Source organism: Pipistrellus kuhlii, unplaced genomic scaffold, assembly GCF_014108245.1.
Source record: "Pipistrellus kuhlii isolate mPipKuh1 unplaced genomic scaffold, mPipKuh1.p scaffold_m20_p_1, whole genome shotgun sequence".
Lineage (NCBI taxonomy): Eukaryota > Metazoa > Chordata > Mammalia > Chiroptera > Vespertilionidae > Pipistrellus > Pipistrellus kuhlii.
The window spans coordinates 82,656,799-82,684,337 of NW_023425404.1; the positions used below are offsets into that span (position 1 = coordinate 82,656,799).

The window sequence follows — 27,539 nt, forward strand, 5'->3', positions numbered from 1 at the left end:
GCCTACCTTTCCAAACAGATTGACCCGGTTGCCTCTGAGTGGCCCCCATGCCTCAGGGCCCTTGCAGCAGCGGCCTTATTAGTCAAAGAGGCAGACAAGCTCACTCTGAGATAGAACTTAAATGTTAAGTGCCTCATGCTGTTATCACCCTAATGGAAGCTAAAGAGCAATACTGGCTGACTCATGCTTGGATGACTCAAAACCAAGGGCTCCTATGTAAAAATCCACAAATAAGATTAGAGGCAGTAAGAACTCTTTTTAAAAAAAAAAAAAAATACTAAATCTTTATTGTTCATATTATTACAAATGTTCCTCTCCCCCCCCCCATTGCTCTCCTCCACCAGGTTCCCACCCCACCCTCTGCCCTTTCCCCACCCCCCATTGTCCTCATCCATAGGTGCACAGTTTATGTTCAGTCTCTCCCACATCCCCCTCTCCCCTTTCCCCCAAGAATCGTCAGTTCACTCCCCTTCCATACCTGATTCTATTATTAGGTTTAGTAATAATTAATGTCGTTTTCTAATACTTTTTAAAATCAAATTTATTTAAACAATACAACAAAATTTAATCAACAATATAGTTGCTGTTGTTTTCTACTACTTGTGCCCAACGCTCAGGAAGTATTTTAATCCCTCTGTTGTAAAATTCTTGTGATTTTGATGCAAAACATTCGGTCAATGCATTTTTGAGGCATTCTTCATTATTAAATTTTTTTCCAAGAAGAAAGTTTTGCAAAGAACGAAACAAATGGTAATCGGAAGGGGCAATATCAGGAGAATATGCAGGTTAAGGGAGAACTTCCCATTCCAACTGGCGCAGTTTTTCAGCAGTGATTCTTGCAGTATGCAGTCGTGCGTTATCGTGGTGAAGAATTACGCCCTTCTGATTAATCAGCGCGGGTTCTTTTTCTCTTAAAGCTTGGGCTAACCTTTCCAATTGGGCACTATACACTGCACTTGTAATGGTTTGGTTAGATGGTAAAAGTTCATAATGAAGAATTCCTTTAAAATTCCACCAAACACACAACATCACTTTTTTCGCATGCAAGTCAGGTTTTGGCGTGGGCTGCGGAGCCTCATTTTTGTCCAACCATTGAGGCCGCCTTTTCAAATTAACATACAGCACCCATTCTTCATCTCCGGTAACAATGTGCTCTAAAAACGGCAAACGGTTTTGACGAGAGAGGAGCGAACTGCAAATTGTGACTCTTTGATTACAGTTGTTGTCGGTCAACTCATGAGGAACCCATTTTCCAAACTTTTGGACTTTGCCAAGTGCACGCAATTGATTGGAAATTGTTTTTTGTGAACAATTTAAAGTTGTTGCAAGCTCTTGTTGGGTAATTTGAGGATTTTGCACCAAAAGAGCTTGAAGAGCTTCTTGATCAAAATTGGACACACGGCCTCGACCACTCTGTCATCTAACGAAAAATTTCCCTCGCGAAATTTCTCAAACCAACTCTGGCATTTTCTGGCGCTAACTGCATCTTGACCAAGAGCACTACAGATGTTTTTTGCAGCCTCACTTGCTTTTCTTCCTAATTGGAACTCATAACATGCAGTGCCGAATATGCTCTTCATCCGCCATCTTCTTAGCCCTAGCTTTGCAACAAAAACCAAACCAAACTTTTTCAAGCAAAACTTGTTAATTGCACTTCACACGTTCTGTAGATACCACGTGTTTGAAGGTTATGTCAATACAAGTCAACGCCAAGCAAGATTTTAAACGAATGTTAAAAAACGACATTAATTATTACTAGACCCGATATATTCAACAGTTAATATTGTTCATCAGTTTTTTTAATTTCCTTTGCTTTTAGATTCACTTGTTGATAGCTACGTATTTGTTATTCATAATTTTTATCTTTATTTACTTTCTCTTCTGAAAGAACCCCCTTCAGCAATTCATATAATTCTGGTTTGATGGTGATGAACTCCTTTAGCTTTTTTTTATTAGCGAAGCTCTTTATCTGGCCTTCGATTCTGAGTGATAGCTTTGCTGGATAGATTATTTTTGGCTGTAGGTTCTTACTATTCATCACCTTGAATATTTCTGGCCATTCCCTTCTGACCTGGTTTCTGTTGAGAAATCAGCTGACAATCGTATAGGTACTCCTTTATAGGTAACTACCTGCTTTGCTCTTACTGCTTTTAATATTCTCTCTTTGTCTTGTGATCTTGGAATTTTAATTATGATTTGTCTTGGTCTGGTCTTCTTTGGATTCCTTTTGTTTGGCGTTCTTGCGCTTCCTGGACTTGTAAGTCTAATTCTTTCACCAGGTGGGGGAAGTTTTCTGTCACTATTTCTTTCAGTATGTTTTCGATAACTTGCTCTCTCTCATCTTCTGGGACCCCCATAATTCTGATGTTGGTTCACTTTAAGTTGTCCTAGAGGTTTCTTACATTATCTTTAACTTTCTGGATTCTCTTGCCTTCTTGCTTCTGCAGAGGAGTGTCTTCTGGCTCTTTATGTTCCAAATCTTTGACTTGATTTTTGCGATCTTCCATTCTGTTTTTAGGACTCTGTATAATATTTTTTATTTCAGACAATGTATTCTTATTATTTCTTGTTGATCCCTTATTATTTCTAGTTGATCCCTTTTCATATCCTCATAGGTCTTGTTTATTTTATCGGCCTTTTCTAGGAGATTCTTGAACAACCTTATAAGTGTGTTTTGAACTCTTTATCCAGTTGCTTTTTATCCTCCATTTCTTTCGTTTGTGACCTATTTCATTGTCTCGGCATTTTCGCAGCTTCCCTGATGGGGGGGGGAGGGGGGGAGGTTTAGGGTGGAGCCCACAGGCTTGGCTTCCATCAGCCACGCCCTATGCGGCTCCTGAGTCTCAGTATTCCTTAGGGTCCTTCAGTACTCGCTGCAAGCACCTCTGAGAGAAAGGTGCCCTCGATTTTCACCTGCTACCAAACAGTCTAGGCTCTCCCCCAATGAACCTGAAACTGGGGTTCAGTTCAGTCGAAGTGGGGTTGGAGGTGGCATTCAGAGCAGTCTGGAGCCCCGGTCTCCTTTCCGCCAGGGCAATCCCACAGCACAGCCAACCGTCCCTTCTCTGCGCACAATGTGCACGCCTCCGGGACCTCCTTTCGCCGCTCCCCTGGGGTTCCGCCTTGCAACCCAGCTCCCTCTGTTTGAGCCTGGGTCCCCAGGGTCTGGCCTAGAACTGGGGTTCAGAGCAGTCAGAACTGGGGACCAGCACAGTCCGGAGCCTTTGTCTCCTTCCCACCAGGGCAATCTGGCAGCAGAGTCAACAGTCCATCCTCTGCTCGCAATGTGCGTGCCTCCAGGGGCTCTGCCTTTCGCTGCTCCCCTGGGATTCTGCCTCACAGCCCCGGCTCCCTCTGTTTTAGCCTGGGTCCCCAGGGTCTGGCCTAGAACTGGGGTTCAGCGCTGTTGGGTCTGGGGTTCAGCACATTCGGAGCTTTAATCTCCTTCCCCGCTAGGGAATGCCAGGCACTCAGCCGCCCCTCGTCTCCGGCTCCGTCCTCTCCGAGCACGCTGCGTGTCTCTGTACCTTAAGCTTTTATAGCTCCCCCGCTCTTCCTTCTGGTTTTCTCCTTGCTTCTCGTTGTAGAATTTCCAGTCAGTCGACTTTCCTGTAGTTCTGGGTAATGTCCATTTTATATTTTAATTGTATTTTATTGAAATTGTTGTGTGCGGCTGCAGCTAGGTGTTTACCTGTGCAGCCATCTTGGATTCTCCCGTTTTCTAGAGGCAGTAAGAACTCTTAATCCTGCCACTTTCCTACCCATGCAGAGGGTAACCCTGAGCATGATTGGCTAGAAGTCCTACAGGAAGTTTACTCCAGCTGGCCAGATCTAACAGATGGGCCTATACAGAATCCAGACTTAATATTGTTCATGGACAGCAGTAGCTTCCTAAATGAAGGAAAAAGACGAGCCAGGTATGCAGTGGTAACAAGCTTTGAGATAACAGAGGCACAGGCCCTGCCTGAAGGATGGTTAGTGCAAAGGGCAGAACTTTGGGCCCTAGTCAGAACAGTAAATCTCAGTAACGATAAGCACGCCAATGTTTACATTGACCTGCACTATGCCTTCACTACCCTGCATATCCATGGGGCCATGTACAAGGAAAGGGGGCTACCTTGCCCTATCCATGGGGCCGTGTACAAGGAAAGGGGGCTCCTGATGGTCAGAGGAAAAGAAATAAAAAGTCAGAATGAGATCTTGAAGATACTAGAAACAGTCTGGGAGCCCAAAAAAGTAGCAGTCATCCATTGTAAAGGACACCAAAAAGGAAAAGACTCAGCGTCAGAAGGGAACTCTTGCACAGACACAGCAGCAAGGCTAGCTGCGAAGGAGCAGGTGGCGCCATCGCGGGCAGGTCATGCTGGTTCCTGAATTACCAGAACCTCTGAAATACACCCCTCAAGAAGAAAAATGGGCCCAATGAGAAGGGGATAAAAGGATGAAGGAAGATTGGTGAATATTCCCAGATCATAGGGTCTACATTCCAGAACAGTTAGCTCATAGAGTAGTCCTCCAGCAACATGAACTTAACCATTTAGGGAAGACAGCTCTAGAAACCTTGTTAAGCAGATACTATCTCCCCTCTTTATGCACCTCAGTCTCTCAGCACTACCTCTGTGCACAGAACAATGCAAGGCAGGGGCCTGTAGGACCGATAGGTATTCAGCACTGTGGGCAGGCTCCCTTTAAAGATCTAGAGCACATGTGTCAAACACAAGGCCCGCGGGCCAAATCCGTCCCGCCAGGCCTTGCAATGTGGCCCGCACCTCGCTGTCATCACTGCACTCCGCTGCGTTTCCATCACAATGACAGTTTATGACTGTTCAGTAAACCATTCGGCCCGCGATTTAGGCTGGATTTTAGATTTTGGCCCCTTCTCTGATTGAGTTCGACACCCCTAATCTAGAGGTAGACTTTACAAAAACAGGGCTCAGTAGAGGAAATAAATATCTTTTTTGTCTCCACCTCTTCAGGGTGGGTTGAGGCATATCCTACCAGCATGGAAGAAGGCAAGAAGTTACTAAGGCGTTACTGAAGGACATAATTCTGCGGTATGGAATGCCATTAACCATAGGGCCAGATAATGGCCCAGCCTTTACAGCCAAGGTAATATAGCAGGTAGCTAAGGCCTTAGGAATTAAATGGAACTTACATACAGCCTACAGGCCCCCGAGTTCAGGGATAGTAGAACGCATGAAACAGACTCTCAAGCAGGCTATGGCTAAGCTATGCCAGGAGATGAACTTACCCTGGACAGATATCTTACCACTTGTGCTCCTGTGGGTGCACTGTGCCCTGAGAGCCAGAATAGTGTTCTCTCCATTTGAAATTATATATGGCAGACACCCTCCCTTAATTCAGCCAAAGGGATATTTGGGGAAAATAGGGAACTTAAAAATTCAGAAAGAGCTATAAGAACTTGGAAAAACTATCCTGGAAGTCCACAGATGGGTCACTGATCAATTGCCCATCTCTCTAGGAACAGCTGTGCACCCTCACAAGCCTGGGCACCAGGTTTAGGTTGGAAAAAGGAACCCCTTTAGCCAACTTAGAAGAGACCTTATCCAGTCGTAGTAACCACTCCCTCAGCTCTCAAAGTTGCAGGACTGAACACCTGGATCCACCACTCCTGGGTAAAAGCAACCCACCAACTGGACAATCAGCATTCAGAGTGGAAGGTGACCTCTGAACTGAACCACCCCCTGCAGATCATCTTCAAGAAGATGGAAGATCCAGCTGACTAACCTGAATCACCTTATCCCCTCCTAGCTGGATAATTATTGTTTTTGTTTTTTTTCCTAACAGTTTTATTCTGTTTTCATACAAGTGTCGCCAGAACCTCAGACTGGTACTGGGAGGAGAATTTCTTGGGAAATATGGGGAAGCCTTGGGATACTGAACCCGCTCTTTTTTTTTTCTTTCCAATATATTATACTGATTTTCTACAGAGATGGAGAGAGAGGGATAGAGAGCCAGAAACATCGATGAGAAAGAAACACCGATCAGCTGCCTCCTGCACACCCCCCACTGGGGATGTGCCCACAACCCAAGGCACATGCCCTTGACGAGAATTGAACCCGGGATCCCCCAGTCCGCAGGCTGATGCTCTATACCACATGTGTCAAACACAAGGCCCACGGGCCAAATCCGTCCCGCCAGGCCTTGCAATGTGGCCCGCACCTCGCTGTCATCACTGCACTCCGCTGCGTTTCCATCACAATGACAGTTTATGACTGTTCAGTAAACCATTCGGCCCGAGATTTAGGCTGGATTTTAGATTTTGGCCCCTTCTCTGATTGAGTTCGACACCCCTACTCTATACACTAAGTCAAACCGGCCTCCGCTGAACCCATTTTTTTTGTTGGTCCCTCCCCTCCCCCTTTAGCAGGAAGTAGCCAGAATGGTCTCCAACCTTATTCCCAATACCTGAGACTTTTGTAATCCCCAAGCTAAGAAATGCTTGTGGAACAAGAGGGGAATGAAAAGGAAAATGGGAGGAGCCTGCAACCTAGTTCAGTATCTGGTTAAAACTATATTCTTACTTCCCCACTCTGACTGAACCTGGGTGGAGCTGCAGTCTAACCCCAAAGTCCCACCACAGCTGACTTGGGTGGAGCTTCAGAGCATGCCCCCAAGGCCCACCAAGACTGACTTGAGCGGAGCTGCAGGGACCATCAGGGGCCCTCCACAGGAGGAGATATATAAGTCAGAGCCTCCCCACAAGTTCAGTTCAGGCTTTGGATCCGGAATTCACCTGGACGAGCAAATCTGCGAAATAAAGGTTAAAACTTTCCTCCCTTAGTGCTGACTGATTGTTCTTACGTGGAGAACACTATGAAAGCCTTTCACACACTATGAAAGCCTTTAAAGGAAACCTGAGTCTGGGGGAAGGCATAAGAATATCAGGAAAATAATGGTAAAGGGATATTTCAGAACTGCAGAATAAAAAGCACCTAGCTCATTGTCATTCTCTTCAATGTTAGTCATGAGAGAGGGTGAGTTTGGGTAAGTAGTCCAGGCACTGAGAATAGGATGCTTAAAGATCCTAAGGCATAAAGGAGCTTGCAGCATTCAAGAAACCAAATGATGCCCAACTAGTGTGGCTCAGTGGTTGAGCAGTGACCTATGAACCAGGAGGGAGTGGGGGTGCGGGAAGAGACTGAACAATAACTGTGCACCTATGGATGAGGACAATGGAGGATGGGAAAAGGACAGATGGTGGGGTGGGAATCTGGTAGAGGGGAGCAATGGGGGGGGGGGCACATTTGTAATAATCTGAACAATAAAGATTTATTTATAAATATATATATATATATTTTTATTTTTTTTTTAAATGTCCATGGAAATCAAGGAGAAACTTTCAAGGAGGGACTGCTTGTGTCAAATATAACTGTGAAGTCAAGACAAAACTGAAAAGTATCAAAAGACAAAGATCAGATTGTAATGGGTTGAAAAAAGAATGGAAGATAACCAAGTAATTTCTATCTGGCTGTGGATCTAAGAAAGATATATATATTTTTTTAAATGGGCAAGACCTGAGCAAGTTTTAATGCTCAAAAGATTAAGCTACTGACCTAGGAAAGCAAGCATCTACAGATGAAAAGAGAAGGGAACTGGACCCTAAAAATACAAAATAATCATGACTCCGGAAAAAATCCTTAACATTACAGAATACTTCCTGGGTCTTATCTTAAAACACACACATACACACACACACACACACACACACACACACACACACCCGCGCAGCCAAACCTTTTTATCCCACAATCCCCCTCCTCAAAGTAAGAATGAAGGCTATGTGAAGCCATTCCCAAATCCCCTTACCAATTTCCATTAGATAGGCTGAAAAGCTAACCACTTGTTAGCCTCGTTCCCTTGCAACTAGTGGCCACTTGACCCATTTCTGGATACTATGAAGTAAGTGATGGTTTGCTGGAAGGTATTGGAGAAGAGTTTTGTTTTCCTGATGAAAAGAACCATTCTCAGCTGAGACTACCCTTTCTCCTTTCTGGAATAAATGTCTGGAGCTGTAACATCCATTTTGAAAACATGATAAAAACGATGAAAAGTCACTAACTAACGAAGACAAAGGATAAGAACCAATAAGTAGTAGCAGCAAAGGCCTATATATAAACTTTTAATGAGAGAAATAACATCTTATTTAAACCTCTGTTGTTTGTTTTCACTCTGCAGCTGAAAGCATTCCTGACGGATATACTAAGATGATCAGCGCTAGTATCAATTAAAAGGCATCTCAATGTCTGATTACTCTTTGGCTAAAACATACATAAAAGTGTCCTTTTGCTAAGATATCCCTGAGACATTAACATTCAAGCCTGCAGGTTATACTACTGATTATACAAGATGTATTTATAATAAACAATTCTGGAAACAAACACAAAACAAATACATTCAAAAGAACAATCACCACACCAGTGATAAACCATGCTATTTTTTCTATGCAAAAAGAAAATAATTTCCCCTCTTCATTTATCCAGCAAACATTTATTTAGCACCTAGAAGGCAACAAATACTGTAAAGTAATAAATTTAGAAGTATTTTAGTATAGACTGTAGTGTTCAAAGAACAGAGGATAATAATAGTCTTGAATACTAATTAATATAAGTGATCAAGTAATGACAACTGACTTGAAATGGAAATAGTCTCTAGTTTTAAAGACCTCACAACCTGGAAAGGAGTTAAGAATAGATTGCTACTAGCCAAATATACATTTAATAACAGATGTAGAAAAAAAAGGTATGAAAGCAAAATTTAAACAATGACTAATTCTAATTTTGCTTGCAAGAAACAAGTTAATCAGCCAGGACCGGTTTGGCTCAGTAGATAGAGCATCAGCCTGCGGACTGAAAGGTCCCGGGTTCGATTCCGGTCAAGGGCATGTACCTTGGTTGCGGGCACATCCCCAGTGGGGGAAAGGGAGTGCAAGAGGCAGCTAGTCGATGTTTCTCTCTCATCGACGTTTCTAACTCTCTGTCCCTCTCAATTCTTCTCTGTGTAAAATCAATAAAATAAAATAAATTAAAAAAAAAAGAAGTTAATCAATAGAAAAGATAAAGCATGAAGACAGCTGATCCTTCCAAAATAAATCAAATAACAAAATCTTATTAAAATAAACATCTAAACAAACAGAAAGAACACTACTGAACTTTAATCCCTTTCTCCATTTTTACATTAAAAAACAACAGTGCTTATAAACCATTTAGAAAGATATATGCTAAAAATAATAGGCAATTGTAAAGCCTGCCTCAAAGATACATTATGTAGCTTATTCTGGAATCACCACTAACAAAAATGCAAACTACATATACAACCTTATTAAAGCAGGGCTATGAATATGCAAACAAAAATAATCAAGCTGGGGTTGAGTGATTTGTTTAGAAATCATATCCTCATTAAATAAAAACTTTGTGCTTGGTATCAAGTCAAGAAATTTTAAATTCCGCCGAAACTGGTTTGGCTCAGTGGATAGACAGAGCGTCAGCCTGCAGGCAAAAAGATCCCAGGTTCAGTACCGGTCAAGGGCATGTACCTTTGTTGCGGGCACATCCCCAGTAGGGAGTGTGCAAGAGGCAGCTGATCGATGATTCTCTCTCATTGATGTTTCTAACTCTCTATCCCTCTCTCTTACTTTCTGTAAAAAGTCAGTAAAATATATTTTAGCTGGGCCCGGAGCAGCCGGGCCCAGAGCACCCGGGTCGGGTGCGGCCAGGCCTGGAGCAGCAGCAGCCAAGTCCAGAACAACTAGGACAGGAGCGGCAGTGACCAGACACGGAGCAGCTGGTTGTGGAACGAACCAGAGCAACAGAGGCCAGGCCCGGAGCAGCCAGGCCCGAAACAGCTCGCTCCTCACCTGCCCCTCCCCCACGGCTGCCTCTCAGACATGGCTGGAAACTTTTGTGGGAACTTGAGGGTCTGCTGAATTAAGTGATGAAGGCTTAGATCTGGATGTGTTGAGTTAGTATAGGGCTGGGGTGTTGATCTGTGAGTGCCTTGGGTGGGGCCTGGATGAGGCTGGTTGACCTATTTGGAAATGTCTTTTGTGTGAAATGTATCATTGGGCATGTGGTGGTATTATTGATATGAGAAAATGCTAAGTAACTGATTTACTATCTGAAAAGGGATTTACTATCGGGGAAAGGGAGGAAGAGACTGAACAGAAACTGTGCACCTATGGATGAGGACAATGGGGGATGGGAAGAGGGCAGAGGGTGGGGTGGGAACCTGGTGGAGGGGGTAAGAAATGAGGAACCTTTATAATAATATGAACAATAAAGATTGATTTTATATATATATATATATATATATATATATATATATTTTTTTTTTTTTTTTAAAGAGAAGACAGAAAACATATCAAAAATCTCAGATCACAATAGCATAAAATTAGATAGCAACTACAATTCAAACAATGAAATATAAAATCGATTTCTAATCGTCTATAATTAAGGCACATTTCCAAATTAATCTGTATATTGTATGTTTTTTTACATCCATTCTTTAAAACCTGGTTCTTGGCACTGAAACATACTCTCTATTTCTATGTATCTTCAAGACACTCCAAGTCACAAGATTCACTGACATGTGACTTAGACTTCAAGGGACAAAATGAAATAGAAATGTTTATTTGAATTGCAACCATACCTTAGATTTTTTTAAGTGAAGTGGTTCCTGTCTGAGTCTGCACAGACTAGGCTAACACCAAATCAGGTTTAAAAGGAACCCTTCTGGCATGGATATACCCCTTTTTGGAATTCTGAATAGTAATCAGGAGAGATTATAGGATACTATATTTTCCTTAGTTTGACACAGATTATGGGCAAACACCCCAAATTGTAAAGGTATGAGAAGATGGCTCCTTATTCTTTTAATTTTCAATGTTAAGGTAAATAGGATCAGAACTCAGTTGGGTAGGATGTCCCCCCTCCTCCCCCCCCCTCCCGTTTTGCCAAGGTTGAGGGTTTGAGCCCTGGTCAGGGCAGCAAGGATCAGCCAATGAATGCATAAATGAGTGGGATAACAAAATGATGTTTCTCCCTCTCTCTCTACCTTTCTCTCTCTAAATTCAACTAATTAAAATTAAAAAAAAAAAAGGTAAACAGGATCAAAGACCAAATCATCATTCACTTAAAAAGGGAAATCCTATTGTGCTGAAGGCAAGGAACTGGGCAAGATAATCTAATTAGGTTTATTCTTTACTTTCAATAAACTAAGTACAACAGCCTTTTTTTTTGGTTCTGGCAGCCTATACAGTATCTATACATATAAAGAGGTAATATGCTAATTTGTCCATGACAGTGTCCCTGTAACAATCTATTTGCATATTGATGCACGTGCAGCAGGGGGTGGGCGACTGGAGCCAAGTTGGAGAGTGTGTGTGTGTGTGTGTGTGTGTGTCTGAGGACCGTGCCTGACAGGAGCCCAGACTGCAAAGAAGAGGAAGTGGCCACTGGGAGCTCTTCCAATCTCCCAGCACCCCCAGGGGGGTGGGGAGGCTGGCTGGATGGGGAGAAGACCCAGTCTTGGGGGTAGCTGCAGCCCACACCTCCAACTCTCGATCTCTTCCCCACCCCCTCCCGTCAGGGGCGCCCACAATAATATAATAGCACAGGGGCGACCACCAGTCAGCACCCCGAAACACCTGGCACCACAGGGGGCGGGGGGGAGAGGGCGGGCCTCTGCTGGGGCTGGACACGCCTCTCCTCCCTATAACTCAGACCTGGGTAGAGGCAGGCCTGAGCAGCCCTCTAGGGTCAGACCCTTTCCCCTGATAGCAGCAGCACTGAGCTGTCTCTGCAGAGGAAGCGCGCTGAACCTCGCTGTGGGTATGGCTAAACCTGCCCTCCTAGCCCACCTGGCTCTGCCCAGGCCGGGCCCTCACCCAGCTCCAGAAGTTTGGAGTTCCAACCTGAGCAAGTACATCTGCGAAACAGCCATGTACAATTTAAAGAATGGTGCCAAGCGGGAAGATTTGACAGTTACTCCCCCTTCGGCCTTGCCACCACCAAACTCCCTGCCCCCCCCCCCGCCCCCCAGCGCCTCCAGGGACGGCCACCACTACAGGGCTGCTGGCCAGAGGCCCCCCCCACCCCAAGACCTGTGGAACCCTCTGCAAAGCTTCCACAGCTACAGTCCCAGGAAACAATCATACCCTCCTCTCCTAATCAGCACCTGCTACCTGCAAGGGTACCAATGAGCTTAGAAATAACAATCCCTTCCTGTTTAGACATCACTTATGTGATGAAACATTTCTAGGTTTATTAGCTCAGAACCTCCTCATGACAAACCAGTGAGGTAGATGGAGAAAAGATTACAATTCCTATGGTATATGTGTATGTATTCAGAAATGAAGCTCAGAGAGGAAAAGTGTCAAGCCCACTGGTAACCAAGATGCAGCACACACCCCATTGGAGGAGGGGGAAAGGGGAATTTGATTTTAAATGAGGGCAATTGGAGAATGAGTTTACAGAGCTGCATTTCTTATGGCTCTAGGGGGCATCTCCCACATAATAAAAGGCTAATATGCAAATGACCAAATACCAGAATGACCAGTCACTATGATGAATGCTGACCACCAGGAGGCAAACACTCAATGCAGGATCGGCCCCCTGGTGGTCAGTGTGCTCCCACAGGGAGAGCACGGCTCAGCCAGAAACCAGGCTCATGGCTGGTGAGCACAACGGCAGTGGTGGGAGTCTCTCTTGCCTCCGTGGCAATGCTAAGGATGTCCAATGGACAGCTTAGGCCCACTAAGCAGTCAGTCGGCTCCATCCCTCCAGGGCTCCATCCCTCCAGGGCTCTTGGACTGTGAGAGGGCACAGGCTAGGCTGAGGGAACCCCCACTCAAGTGCACAAATTTTATGCACTGGGCCTCCAGTCCTATATAATAAAAGGTTAATATGCAAACCTACCAAATGGAGAAATGGCCAGTTGCTATGATGCACACTGATCATCAGGGGGCAAATGCTCAACACAGGGGGAGTGCTGCTCAGCCAGAAGCTAGGCTCATGGCTGGCCAGCACAGCGGTGGTGGCGGGAGCCCCTCCTGCCTCCATGGCAGTGCTAAGAATGTCTAATTGTTGACTAATTGCCCAGGGAGCAGGCCTAAGCCAGCAGTCAGACATTGCCTGAGGGTCCCCAGACTATGAGGGTGCAGGTTGGGCAGAGACCCCTCCTCCCAGAGTGCAGGAATTTCATGCACCATTCCTCTAGTACTATATAAAGAACAATGATTAGTAAAGACACATAACACGTGTGAATGTTCCACTTTTATAACTCATAAATATAGCAATAATTTTTTCAATTGATTTTTTCATCTTTCAGCAGGTTCATGAGAATTGCATAAGGAGTTTCCCTATCCTACTTTTGAGGTATCAAATTTTTTTATTTAAAGTAAATATATTCTGCTTGTACAATTTAAAGGTTTTCATAAAAGAATTCACTTACTTCATTCAATATGTGATAATTATAGCACTTCCCAAACTAAAAAAAAACTGTATGAAAAATGGCAAAATGGGGAAACACAATAAGATTACAAGATTTGCCTGCCATGTAGTCACATAATCCTAGATAAGAGTAATATGCAAATTAACCATCACTCTGCTACACCCACCAGTCACACCCATCAGCCAATCAGAGCGAGTATGAAAATAAACCCAACCAAGATGGCTACAGTCACAGAGAGTAAGAGGGAGGCTTGGGTTCCCTGGCAACGAAAGAAGCCAAGCTTTCTGTCTACCACTGCAGGCCTAAGTCTCCATTCAAGGCAACAAAGTTTCAATTATAGAAGGTAAACAAATCCAAATTGAAATGGCGGCAGCCACAGAGCAAGCAGGAGGCTTGGCTCCACTTCAGGTTACAAAGTTTCAATGTAGAAGGTAAATAAATTCCAGATACCAGGGCCTCTATCCTATCTAATAAAAGAGTAATATGTAGATTAATCATCACTCCAACACATAATAGCTGCCCCCATGTGATCAAAGATCCTGCCCCCAGGTGGACACAAGATGGCCACCACAAGATGGCCAGCAGGGGAGGGCAGTTGAGAGGGACCAGGCCTGCAGGGGAGGGCAGTTAGGGGTGACCAGGCCGGCAGAGGAGGGAAGTTGGGAGCAAACAGGCTGGAAGGGGAGCAGTTAGATATCAATCAGGCTGGCATGGGAGTGGTTAGGGGTGATAAGGTTGGCAGGCAGAAGCTGTTAGGGGCAATCAGGAAGGCAGGCAGGTGATCAGTAGGGAGCCAGCAGTCCTGGTTTGTGAAAGGGATCCCAGATTGGACAGTGTGCAGGCTGGGCTGAGGGACAATGCCCCCAGCCCTGTGCATGAATTTCATGCACCGGGCCTATAGTCTACATATATAAAAGCCTAAGCCACTGTCTTACTGGTAGCTATGATGTGCACTGACCACTAAGGGGCAGACGCTCAACACAGGAGCTGCAGAGCTGCAGAGACTTGGCAGTTGCAGTTCTTGGATGAAACATCCAGAATCAGAGGAAGGAGCTTGATTCTGGGGTGTAGTCACCCAAGAATCGTCCTCTTGCAATTTGGGACCCCTTGGGGGATGTCAGAAAGCTAGTTTCGTCCCAATCCTCACAGGCCAGGCTGAGGGACTCTAGTATTAAAAATAACTAATTACTGCCGAAACCGGTTTGGCTCAGTGGATAAAGAGGTCAGCCTGCGGACTGATTCGCGGTCAAGGGCATGTACCTTGGTTGAGGGCACATCCCCAGTAGGGAGCGTGCAGAAGGCAGCTGATGGATGTTTCTCTCTCATCCATGTTTCTAACTCTCTATCCCTCTCCCTTCCTCTCTGCACAAAATAAATAAAATATATTTTTTAAAAAAAATAGAAATAATTACTTGAGTAACAGAAAAAAACTTGGACAAAATATTGGAAACCAAACTTAGATAAAAATCAGAATCCTTAAAAATGATTTTTTACATGAGTACTGATCATACTTATATTATAATTCAGTAACATTATAAACCAAAATATTTATTCTTTAAATTTTGATTCAACCAGAAGTCTGTAAAAACTTTATAAATGGCCTGGCCAGTGGGGCTCAGTGGTTGAGCGGGAGGTCATGGTTCGATTCTGAGTCAGCACATACCTGGGTGGAAGCAGCCTATCAATGATTCTCTCTCATCATTGATGTTTCCTCTCTCTCTCCCCCTCTCAAATCAATAGAAATAAATGTTTTAAAAACTTTTAAAATGTATAGAATAATTTAGTTTTAAATTCTGCATTGCAGCAATTCCTTCTTAAACTATATATTTTGAATCAGAATCAAGATCCAAATATGAACCAAGAGGATTTTTAGAGACTTTCTATTTTACTTTACCCAGTAGCCCTCATAAATTCCCAACCTTTAAAAAATAATTCATTTTAAAAAGTGAACAAAAATGAGACCTGAATAATTAATGACATATTACCATGTGCAAAGTATTAGTTCCTGAAAATAATGAACTAAACACATTGTTTTATATTTCTAAAGGCTTTGTCACTCAGTTGTAATGTATTTCTGCTTATACAAATTTTTAAAACTAGACTAAAATGCTTGCCTAAAGGCCAACTTAACTGTTCACTGTTTCACAGCTCTATCATCTATCCATTATTTATATTACTATTTATATTTATTTACATTACTAAGTAAACATATAAGACACTTAAATAACTTTATCCAAAGGAAACAACCTAGCATAAATGTGTGCTTCTTGTGGTAATCACTTGTTTTAACTATTTCCTCAGCTTTTGTCATTTTTGAGCTGCCTTCTAACCTAATCTTAAAACATTTGTTAATCCTAAATTCTAATATAAAAAAAACCAACAACTTGGTTATACTTACAGATTTGTGTAAGCATATACTAAAAATCATTCCTAATATAAGTCGAAAAGGAAAACAACTTTATGTCAAGCACTGCTGAAGTTGAGTACTCACACCAACTTAAGAAACTAGTAGTCAGGTCTTGTAAGCCTTCTGATTCCATGTAAAACATATCATTCTAAAGGAAAAGGATGACTACTACTGTGCTTAACCTCACCATGATGTCATTTATAGCAGGAGTTTTTCTTCTGGATTTTGTTAACAAAGAACCAGCTTTCAGTCTACACATAGTACTGGCAGTTGTTAGTAATCTAATGACTTGTTTGTCAAATGCCTAAGAAGCAACATGGATCAACATTCACTCATTAGACTTAACCGTTCACATAAAAACTATAAAGAACTTTAAACTTTAGTCCTGTATAATATGCCAATGCTTTTAATTATCACTGTCCCATGACTACTTTGTCCTATTTCCAAATTAAACTGTGTAAATAATATGTTAAATATGAAATGCAATTAGGAAAAATTAACATTAAAATGTTGTACCATGTTAAAAAATGTAGAAAAAAAGCCCTGCTACATGGCATAACTAAGAAAGATTTGATTTTGAATTAAACTGCTCTGTATATAGAGTATCTTAGTATCCATTTTAACCTCCTTGAACTGGGAGTGCTATTTGAGACTTGTCAATACTAGAAAGAAAAGAAAGGAAAAGAAGTAACTTTACATTCTCGTCTCCCTTGTGGGCTCCAGGCATCACGCAGCAGGCAGCTAAACAATGAATGATTCTTTCTCATCACTAATGTCTCTATCTCCCTCCCTGAAATAAATAAAAATACATGAAAAAAAAACCCTTCCTTTTACATTACTCTGATATACACACAAAAAGTTAACACTCTTATCTAGACTGTTACCAAATAAAACTCAGAAAGAATGAGATTATGGGTCTTTCTGAGCACTTGTTTGACCCAATCTGAAGTGGCCACATTTGCAACAAAATTGATCACTCCGATTTTAAAAGAAAATTATTTATTTCTTTTTATATAGTTCCTATTAATCTTTCCCTATTGTTAATAAAATGTGGGTAGGTAAACATTTTGAGGTAAAGGTGTTATTTATAATTTTTCCTCCTCCCGCGGGGAAAACAACAGGGTTCAACATATAGTTTCTATAAAACTAAGTGTCTTTAGCACTTAAGATATGTAGGGTTGGTCTCCACGTTACTAGCTGAATTTTAGTCTTAGATATTTATATATGGTAAATTGGGGGTAGTCCAAAACCCCAACAGCCAGCAGCAACAGTAAACACCACACATAAATGCAGGCACACACACACACTAAACTTGCTCCCGAAACAGCTCCCCCAGCGCCCCAGGTGAGGGAGTGTCCCGGACTGAGGCCAGGCGCCTCCCATCACCCCGCTCGGAAGCGCCGAGGCCGGGAGGGGAGGCCCAGGGACACCTGCGGAGCTCGCCGTCCCGGGGCTGGGTTATCTGACCCGGAAAACTCCACCGGGGACAGCGGGGGACACGACCGCTCCCTCCACACCCTGCACCCCACACTCCCCGGGACTGCCAGGCCCGGCCAGGCCCGAAGCGGCGGGAAGGCGGCAACTCACCGCGATCATGACCGTGTCTTCTCCCTGAAACTTGGCGATGTACTTATCGCCGCGGTTCACTTCAGAGTCGTTGAGAGGTCTGAAGCGACACATCACTTTGATGTTGCACTCCGCCGGGTCCGCCATCTTCCTCGCAGCCGGGGCCGGAGGCCGGGAGCCACTCCCCGCCGCTCAGTCCGGGAGGAAGCAGACCCGGGCTGAGGGTCGCGGGTCGCGAAGGTCGAGAGGATGAGTCCCCGGGGTCGCACTTCCCCCGGAGGGGGCGGAGGGGGACGGAGCCTGGAAGCGCCCGCGCCGGCAGCCTCGCCCAGAAGCTCACTTCCGATCCATCATGGCAGCTAAGGCGGTGGCGGCGCCGGGTGGAGCGTCCACGGCGCAGCTAGCTCCTCGGCTTCCCCTTCTCCGGCCTGGACAGACTGCAGGTTCCGGGAGACCAGGAAAGCGGCCCCCTCTTTCCTTGGGGAGAGCAGGCTGGCCCAGCCGCCTTCCCGCTCGGCTGTCTGCCTGCCTGCCGGCTGACCCCGTCCCTTCCACAGCCTCAGACCCACGACGCGGCGGCGGAGGGCGGCGCGCGAGGAGCACTGCGCAGGCGCGGAGGCCCGGCCCGGTGGCCAATCCCAGCCCGCGCCGGCAGTCGCGGATTCAAGTGTTGCGGGCGGCTCACCCCAGTCCACTGGCACCTCCCCCCCCCTCCCCCCCAGGCAGACAGGCGCACTTAGCTTTCCTTAGGGCAGTGTTTTTCAACCTTTTTTGGGCAAAGGCACACTTGTTTCATGAAAAAAATCACGAGGCACACCACCATTAGAAAATGTTAAAAAATTTAACTCTGTGCCTATATTGACTATATATAAAGTAATTCTCTTGAATAGGAATCAAATAAACACAAAGAAAGTATTTTATAATTATTATGAAATATTAAGTAAACAAAATAGTGAAAAATTATAAAATTCTTGTCTTGTCTGCACCTATGGCACACCAGGCAACATCTAGTGTGCCGCGGAACAGCGGTTGAAAAACGCTGCCTTAGGGAACAAGAGATTTGTCAAAAACATGTAGATTTCTTTTTCATTTGTTTAAGTAAAATGCCATATTCCAATAAGGAATGTTTGCTTTCTCTTTGGTTTGGAGATAAAATTGATTCCAAGCCAGCCTTCGCCCGAAAAAGAAAGATTTGAACGAAGGGTGGGACATGCTCTCTAGTTTAACAGTTGTTCTTTCCTGAGAGAGTGGTTTTAGAATACAGGGAAAAAAAAAAAAAAAAGAAGAAGAAGAAGAAGAAAGAAAAGAAAAGAGATTTCTTCTGAGGAGAAATGTGGAAGAATTAGATAGGGTGAGGTGGGAGAAGGCTCTCAATCAGAGGTTCTTCCTCTTCAGTAATGAACAAATGGAACTTACCAGTTTGAACACTGGAGGAATGAGGGCCCTGGAGTGTAAAGATAGTTTCAAAGGGCCGGGATAAATTTGTGGTTTACATATCTAAGGAAAACCACCCCATAGTTGATTTTGCCTTCTATTTTTAGAAGGATGCCATAATGGCTCTCCCATGAAAGTGGCTCTGAAGTGCTATGAAAGAACAGCAAAAGATAATTAGAAACCCTTCCTCTGGTTCTGATTTTGTGTGTAGGATCGGACTATGAAAACCTTCAATGCTCATTGCCCTTGCTCAATCATCCTACTAGCGCTAAAAATAAAACCATTGTTCAACAGATTGAGATTTGATCCACTACAATGAGGGAAATGTCACACCAGGGGATCTGTGGGGCATCTACCCAAACAAAGGTGTCAACTGATGGTCATTGGTGCCAATGCAATATCAATGGAACCTCCCAATTTGGGATGCAGTGAAGAAGAAAGTGCCACAGCTCAACAGTAATACAATATTGCTGTGAAAACAACACAGCTATTGAACAGCTCAATACAGACTGAGGCAAAAGTATGTTTACAGTTGTTTGTATAGGGAATAATGCAATAAATTATAAACAAATATGAGAGTAAACTGTGGCTTTTTTTGCAAAGGGTTTGCTGCCAGTACACAGATGTTGTGAAAACTCCCACTAAATTAAACCTAAAACAGGAAAGGAAAAGACTCATATAAAAATCTTCATCATTGGACAGATATAGATTCTAGAAAGTACCACTACTGGCCATCTGAGCTACAAATGAGAGTAGGATTGACAAAAGAACCATTGAAAAAATTGAGAAGGAGGCTGCAGAGATGGGAAAGGACTCCTTCAAGTATGCCTGGGTCTTATATAAACTGGAAGTTGAATGTGAGTTGAATATCACCATTGACATCTCCCCAGGAAAATTTGAGACCAGCCAGTATTATGTGACCATCATTGATGCCCCGAGACACAGAGAATTCATAAAAAACATGATTACAGGCACATACCAGGCAGACTGTGCTGTCCTGATTGTTGCTGCTGGTGTTAGTGAAATTGAAGCAGGCATCTTTAAGAATGGACAGACCCAGGAGCATGCCCTTCTGGCTTATACACTGACAGTTGGTATCAACAAAATGGATTCTGTTGAGCCACCCTACAGCCAGAAAAGCTATGAGGAAATTGTTAAAGATGTCAGCACCTACATTAAGAAAATTGGCTATAATCTATACACAGTACCATATGTGTCAATTTCTGGAGCCAAGTGCTAATATGCCTTGGTTCAAGGGATGGAAAGTCACTGTAAAGATGGCAGTGCCAGTGGAACCGCACCGCTTGAAGAACTGGATTACATCCTGCCACCAACTTGTCCAAATGACAAGCCCCTGAATCTGCCCCTCCAGGATGTCTACAAAACTGGTGATATGAAAACAAAAAACAAAAAACTGGTGATATGCTTACTCTCCTTCTGGGCCAGGTGGAGATGGGTATTTCTCAAACCAGTATGGTGGTCACCTTGTCTCTAGTCAACGTTACAACTGAAGTAAAGCCTATTGAAATGCACCATGAAGCTTTGCAAGAAGCTCTTCCTGGGGACAGGTCAAGAACATGTCTGTCAATGATGTTTATCATGGCAATGTGGCTGGTGAGAGCAAAAATGACCTACCAATGGAAGCAGCTGGCTTCATAGCTCAGGTGATTATCCTAAACCATCCAGGCCAAATCAGTACTGAATATGCACCTGTGCTGGATTGCCACACAGCTCCTACAGCTTGCAAATTTGCTGAGCTGAAAGAGGAGATTGATCACTATTCTGGGAAAAAGCTGGAAGATGGCCCCAAGTGCTTGAAATCGGGTGATGCTGCCATCATCTATATGGCTCCTGGCTAACCCGTGTCTATATGGCTCTGACTACCCTCCTCTGGATCATTTCTTGGTTTGTGACATGAAACAGATAGCTGCTGTGGGTGTCATCAAAGCTGTGGACATGAAGGCAGCTGGAGCTAGCAAAGTCACCAAGTCTGCCCAGAAAGCTCAGAAGTTAAATGAATATTATCCCCAATATCTGCCACTCCAGTTCTTAATCAGTGGTGAAAGAATGGCCTCAGAAATGTTTGTTTCAATTGGCATTTAATTTAATAGTAAAAGATTGGTTATTGCCGAGACTGGTTTGGCTCAATGGATAGAGCGTCGGCTTGGGGACTGAAAGGTCCCGAGTTCGATTCCGGTCAAGGGCATGTACCTTGGTTGTGGGCATATCCCCAGTAGGGGGTGTGCAAGAGGCGGCTGATCGATGACTCTCTCTCATCGATGTTTCTAGCTCTCTATCTCTCTCCCTTCCTCTCTGTACAAAATCAATAAAATATATTTTAAAAAAACGAGAAAAAAAAGGTTGGTTATTGATTATAATGCATCACAAAACCTTCAGAAGGAAAATAAAATGTTTTGTGGACCATTTGTGTTTTTTTGGGGTGTGTGTATGGGGAGGGGGGACAGTTTTGAAGGTGTTAGTTTTTTAAATCAGTACTTTTTAATGGAAATGACTTGACCAAAATCTGTCACAGAATTTTGTGACCTTTAAAACCAAGTTTAATAAGAAAAAAGAAAAACATTTGGGTCTGTATATTACACTTGTAAACCTATTTTTGCCATACTCTGCAGTGTTACAACACAGGCCAGGGGGCTCTGGGGCCAGGCAGCTCTGCTCTGTCCCACCCCATACCTGCTTGTCCATCATGACTGGAGGTTCGACCAACTGGAAATCAGTCCTGCAGTCAGCGCTGGGTTGCAATGGCGATCCAGCACTGACTGCTGAGAGGGCTCAAATCAGGCCCTGAGAGAGACCTGAAGAGAGAAGCAGTGTCTGATTCGTAGCTTGTGTGACAGCTGTGAATGATCAGCACTTGCCTCTCTCTTTCTCTCCTGGCTGGGCCAGCAGCCACACCTCCATTTCTCTCCAGGCTTCCACTGGGACTGCTGAAAAGCCCTGCCTTTCTGATCAGGCCCTGTTGATAGACCCAGAGACTCTGACTGGCATAGAAACTGACCAATTGGAACCAAATCTGGGTCACCTGTGAGAAGCCAATGGCTGCCTAGGAGGTGGGGCTTTTGATGCTGACTGGCATAGAAACTGACCAATCAGAACCAAATTGGCCAGCAGAGACCAGTTGGGAATGAGATCAGGCCTGCAGGGGAAGGCAGTTGGGGGTGATTAGGCAGGCAGAGGCCATTAGGTTAAGGTGACCAGATTGTCAGGGTGTTGGCTGGACAGTCCTGATTTCTAACAATTTTCCCCACATCCCGTGGTGTTTTAAAAAAGTCCCAATATTTTGAAAAATTGGAAACATTGGAAAGATTCTTTCCGAAAATCAGGACTTTTTAAAAACACCACAGGATACAGGAAAAAATTGTTAGAAATCAGAACTGTCCTGCCAACACCTGGATGATCTGGTCACCTTGTGTTAGGTGCTATCAGGCTGGCAGAAAGGGTAGTTGGGGACATCCAGGCCAGCAGAGGAGGGCCACTGGGGGTGAGATCATACTGGCAGGGGAGGGCAATTGGGGGCAAGATCAGGCCAGCAGGGGAGGGCATTTAGGGGCAATCAGGCAGGCAGACAGGGGAGCGGGAAGGAGCCAGCAGTCCCCATTTGGAGAGAGTGCAGGCTTGGCTGAGGAACCTCCCCTCATATCCCAATCCATGCATGAATTTTGAGCACTGGGCCACTAGTCCTACCATAAATGCCCAAGTTCCAACGTTCTTCCATTGAAACTTGCCCTGTCACTGCTTCTGAAAACCAGCCTGTTTTCCCAAACATCTTAAATCTCACTCTGGCCCTAGCTGATTTTGCTCAGAAGACAGAGCACAGGCCTGCAGACTCAAAGGTCCTGGGTTTGATTCTGGTGAAGGGCACATACCTGGTACGCCAATTGCAGGCTCAATCATGTGTAGGAGGCAACCAATTGATGTGTCTCTCTCACTTTAATATTTCTCTCTGTGTGTCTCTTTCCCTGCCTTCCACTCTGTATAAAAATGAATGGAAAAAGATATCCCTGGGTGAGGATTAAAAAAGAAGAAGAAATATAAGGAAAGAGATTCCCTTCTCTTAAAAAAAAAAAACAAAAAAAACAACTCACTCTGAACCAGGGATGGGGAGACAGATTTGATCTTTGTCTTTTGTTTCCTTGCTGGTGGACCTTTTTTAACCCTCAAAATCTGGTGCTGCAATATTGGTTTCTATGCACCTTGGACAGCGAGCTCTTGTTTGAAAGCAGAGGCCACAAATAGTTTCACTGGTGTTAAAAGCCCAGGATAGCAAACTTGGTTTAATATCTGATCTAATTGCAGTTTCAACCTCTTCCAGAAACATAATCTTAATCAACCAGTATGGAATTTTCTGGTCAAGGACCAGTAAGGTAATGTCACATATCCATTCTTCATCCCTCATAAAAATAGGAGGCAATCTACACAATAAAAATTATTCCCCTTCTCTTCCCTCCGAGAAAAGAAGTATTGGTCCAAAAACAATCCTTTGTTTTCTTTTGATAATAACTCCCTTACCCCACTGTTCTTTCTATAAAATCCTTCCATTTTGTACAATTCCTCAGAGCCCCCTTCTAGTTGCTCAACAGAATGCTCCTTGATACTTGAATATCTTTTTTAAAAAAATATATTTTATTGATATTTTTACAGAGATGAAGGGAGAGAGATAGAGAGCCAGAAACATCAATGAGAGGGAAACATTGATCAGCCGCCTCCTGCACACCCCCCACTGGGGATGTGCTCGCAACCAAGGCACATGCTCTTGACTAGAATCGAACCCAGGACCCTTCAGTCTACAGGCTAGTGCTCTATCCACTGAGCCAAACCTGCTTTGGCTTGAATATCTCTTTTTTCCCCCAATATATTTTTATTTATGTTTTACAGAGAGAAAGAGAGAGGGATAGAGAGTTAGAAACATCGATGAGAGAGAAACATCGATCAGCTTCCTCTTGCACATCCACCACTGGGGATGTGCCCACAACCAAGGTACATGCCCTTGACCAGAATTGAACCCAGGACCTTTCAGTCCACAAGCTGACGCTCCATCCACTGTGCCAAACCGGTCCTGGCTGGCTTGAATTTTTTTTTTTAATATATTTTATTGGTATTTTATAGAGGAGGAAGGGAGAGAGATAGAGAGCTAGAAACATCGATGAGAGAGAAACATGGACCAGCTGCCTCCTGCACAGCCCCTAACGGGGATATGCCCGCAACCAATGTACATGCCCTTGACCGGAATCAAACCTGGGACCTTTCAGTCCGCAGACCGAGGCCCTATCCACTGAGCCAAACCGGTTTCGGCTGGCTTGAATATCTTAATGAAGCAATTAGATATTTGAATTTATTTAGTTAATTATTATTATTATTATTATTATTATTATTATTATTTTATTAGCAATGGACTCCAAACAAAGCAGATCTGTGACACCAGGTCTAAACTACAAATGGATGCAGGGCTCTGTTTCCTTGGGAACAAGTTAAGATAGATGTGAAATGTTGTCTTTAAAAACTGCTGTCCTGAAGCTCTAAGTTGGCTTAAAAATCAATATGACTTACATCTTTTAGGCAACTGTGGGAAGGTTTCTTCCTACTGATGTAATTTTAAACCATTTGTAATAGTCTATGTTTTAGTGAACAACATTTTCAGTGTGTAAGAAGGAGGTTGTGGTTGGTAGGTCACTTCTTTTCCACCTTTGCAGCAGGATTTCATGAAGGTTCTGGCCTTAACACTATATCTTTTCTCTTTGAACTTATTTCAACAATTGCCAGAATTCCGCATCTACAACTCTGAACTTTTCACTTATGTGGCATTTACATCAATCCAGCAGCTTATAGGCCACATGATTGTTGGAAGCTACCCATTGTCTTCACTATCAGAAAGGTGTAAACAAGGAATGCAGAAGGCTGGTGGATCTTGAGCTCTGGCAAGGCCAAAGCTATGCGGAACCTCCCCTCCTACCCAATTAGTGGAGACAATGGTGGCTCAAGCAATTTCCTGACCAAATAGTCTCCAAGTAAATCTTTACTAATATTTATTGACCTTTAAGATTGTCTGCTGCCGGAATTGCCTGCCCAACTCAGGGCAATATGTGTATCTAAAATTGAATATAAGGTTGGCAGGCCTGGGCACCAGTGAAGCCTTTCTTCTTGAGAAAGACTCTCAGCCTGGCTCCCTGTTTCCGAATTCATATTTCTTATCTCATTTAGTCATTTGCATGTGGCCCTTCCTCAGGTCCTTAACTCAAGCCACGCAGGACATGGCTTTTCACATCTTATTTGTAATGTTCTACCTATGGATGAAAAAAAGGAATTCTATAACAAGTAACTTCACAGGATGATCTGATTATCAATTCCTAACTGATCATGGTGGGTAGTCATGCCCTAGTTTTTTGTTGTTGTTGTTGTTTTAAATTTCTTTTTTTAAAATTAAATCTTCATAGTTGAAAGTATTACATATGTACCCTTTTCTCCCCCATTGACCCCTTTTAGTCCCTCTACCCTCTTCCCCTGCTCCAGGCCTTCACCACTCTATTGTCTGTATCCATGGGTTATGCACTTATATATAAGTTCTTTGGTTGATCTTTTCAAATCCACCCACCTCCACCCACCTGTCTGGGATTACACCACATGATACAGTTTAAACCTTTAATAACTAAATCTCTTGCCATAATTATTTATAAGTATAAGAATTTAATAGTGGGTATGGTTCACTGGTGTGAATTGTTACTTAGATGATCACACATCCACCCAGAGGATTTGTTCCATCTATTCAAGTTATCATTATAAAAGTAAAATATAAAATCTATACACCACTGCCCTAATTTGTTTGACTCAGTGAATAGTCAAACCACTGAGTCAAACCAGTTAGGGCAGTGTCCTGCAGACTGAAGGATCCCAGGTTCGATTTCAGTCAAGGCATGTGCCTGGGTTTTGGGCTCAGTCCCCACAAGGGTTGGGGGAAGGTGTGCAGGAGGCAGCCAATCAATGATTCTCTCCCATCATTGATGCTTCTATCTCTCTCTCCCTCTCACTTCCTGTCTCTCTAAAAAAATCAATAAAAAAAATAAAATAAATAAAATCTATACACTATTAGAAACAAAAGAGTGGGGGAATTTGAGGTAAAGGGGGCCTAATATACGGTGATGATAAATGATTTCATTTTGGTGGTGGGCACACAGTGCAATATACAGATCTTGTAACAGAAATTTACACCTGAAACCTTATGATCCTATTAACCAATGTCACCTTAATAAATTTAACAATTTTTTAAAATCCTTTTTAAAAAAATATATTTTATTGATTTTTTTACAGAGAGGAAGGGAGAGAGATAGAGAGCTATTCAATAGAAATGTTGATGAGAGAGAAACATCGACCAGCTGCCTCTTGCACACCTCCTACCGGGGATGTGCCCGCAACCCAGGTACATGCCCTTGACTTGAATCGAACCTGGGACCTTTCAGTCCGCAGACCGTTGCTCTACCACTGATCCAAACCGGTTTTGGCGAATAATTTTTTAAAATCCTTTTAGAAAAAGAAAGAAACACAGAGAGGAATCCTCAAATGCATGAAGATAAAGAGAAGTACACAGGCATTTAATTTAATTTATTTATTTACTTATTTTTAAAGTGTTTTTTGTAAAAAATATTATATATATCCCATTGATCCCTTATTGCCTGCATTCCACTCCATCACCCTATTGTCTGTGTCCATGGAATATGTAGAGATGTGTACAAGTTTTTTGGTTGACCTCTTTCACCCACCCATTCCTGCCTTCCCTCTGAGAGCACACAGTCTGTTCCATGCTTTTATTTCTCTGGATCAACTTCGTTCAAGTTTATTTTGTTCATTAGATTACATATGAGTGTGATCATGTGATATTTGTCTTTCTCTGAATGTCTTATTTTTCTTAGCGTAATACTCTCCAGGCCCCTCCATGCCATGTTAAAGGTAAGTTATCCTTCTTCTCCTTCTTCTCCTTCTCCTTCTTCTTCCTAGTATTCCATGGTATAAATATACAACTTTTTAATTTTTTAAATATATTTTATTTGATTTTTTTTACAGAGAGGAAGGGAGAGAGATAGAGAGCTAGAAACGTTGATGAGAGAGAAACATCAACCAGCTGCCTCTTGCACACCCCCTACCAGGGATGTGCTCCCAACCAATGTACATGCCCCTGACCGGAATAGAACCTGGGACCTTTCAGTCTGCAGACTGAAGCTCTATCACTGAGCCAAACCGGTTTCGGCTAAATATACAACTTTTTTATCCACTCATCTACTGATGGGCACTTGGGCTGTTTCCAAATCTCAGCTATTATAAATTATGCTGCTGTGAACATAGGCATGCATACTTTTTCTTCTGATTGGTGTATTGGATTTCTTAGGATATATTCCTAGAAATGGGATGGCTGGATCAAGTGGCAGTTCCATATTTAATTTTTTGAAGAAACTCCATACTGTTTTTCCATAATGGCTACATCAGTCTGCATTCTCACTGGCAGACTGGTTCCCTTTTCTCCATATCATAGCCAGCACTTGTCTTTTGTTGATGGTAGCCATTCTGACAGGTGTGAGGTGATACCTCATTATTGTTTTAATTTGCTTCTCTCTGATGATCAGTGACTTTAAGCATTTTTTCATATGCCTCTTAGCCA

General features: G+C 43.3%; 1 protein-coding gene and 1 pseudogene across 2 annotated transcripts in view; one reads left to right on the forward strand and one right to left on the reverse strand.

The window, feature by feature from the left end:
* KIF5B (kinesin family member 5B) overlaps nt 1-18,023 on the reverse strand; it is a 61,990-nt gene extending 43,967 nt beyond the window's left edge. Inside the window, exons 1-3 of one of the 2 annotated variants that reach the window (XM_045586102.1) lie at nt 17,465-17,602; nt 11,945-11,946; nt 7,862-8,078 (exon numbers count right to left, since the gene is read on the reverse strand). Coding sequence is in view for 1 of the 2 variants with exons in the window: in XM_036453749.2 (XP_036309642.1) it covers nt 17,465-17,590 (126 nt within the window). In the remaining variant the exon portion in view is untranslated. Of the gene's footprint in view, nt 1-7,861; nt 8,079-11,944; nt 11,947-17,464 lie in introns of both variants that reach the window. The other variant, XM_036453749.2, reaches the window with a different exon arrangement.
* On the forward strand, nt 17,796-20,988 carry LOC118716416 (annotated as a pseudogene).
* The last annotated feature ends 6,551 nt before the right edge of the window (nt 20,989-27,539 follow it).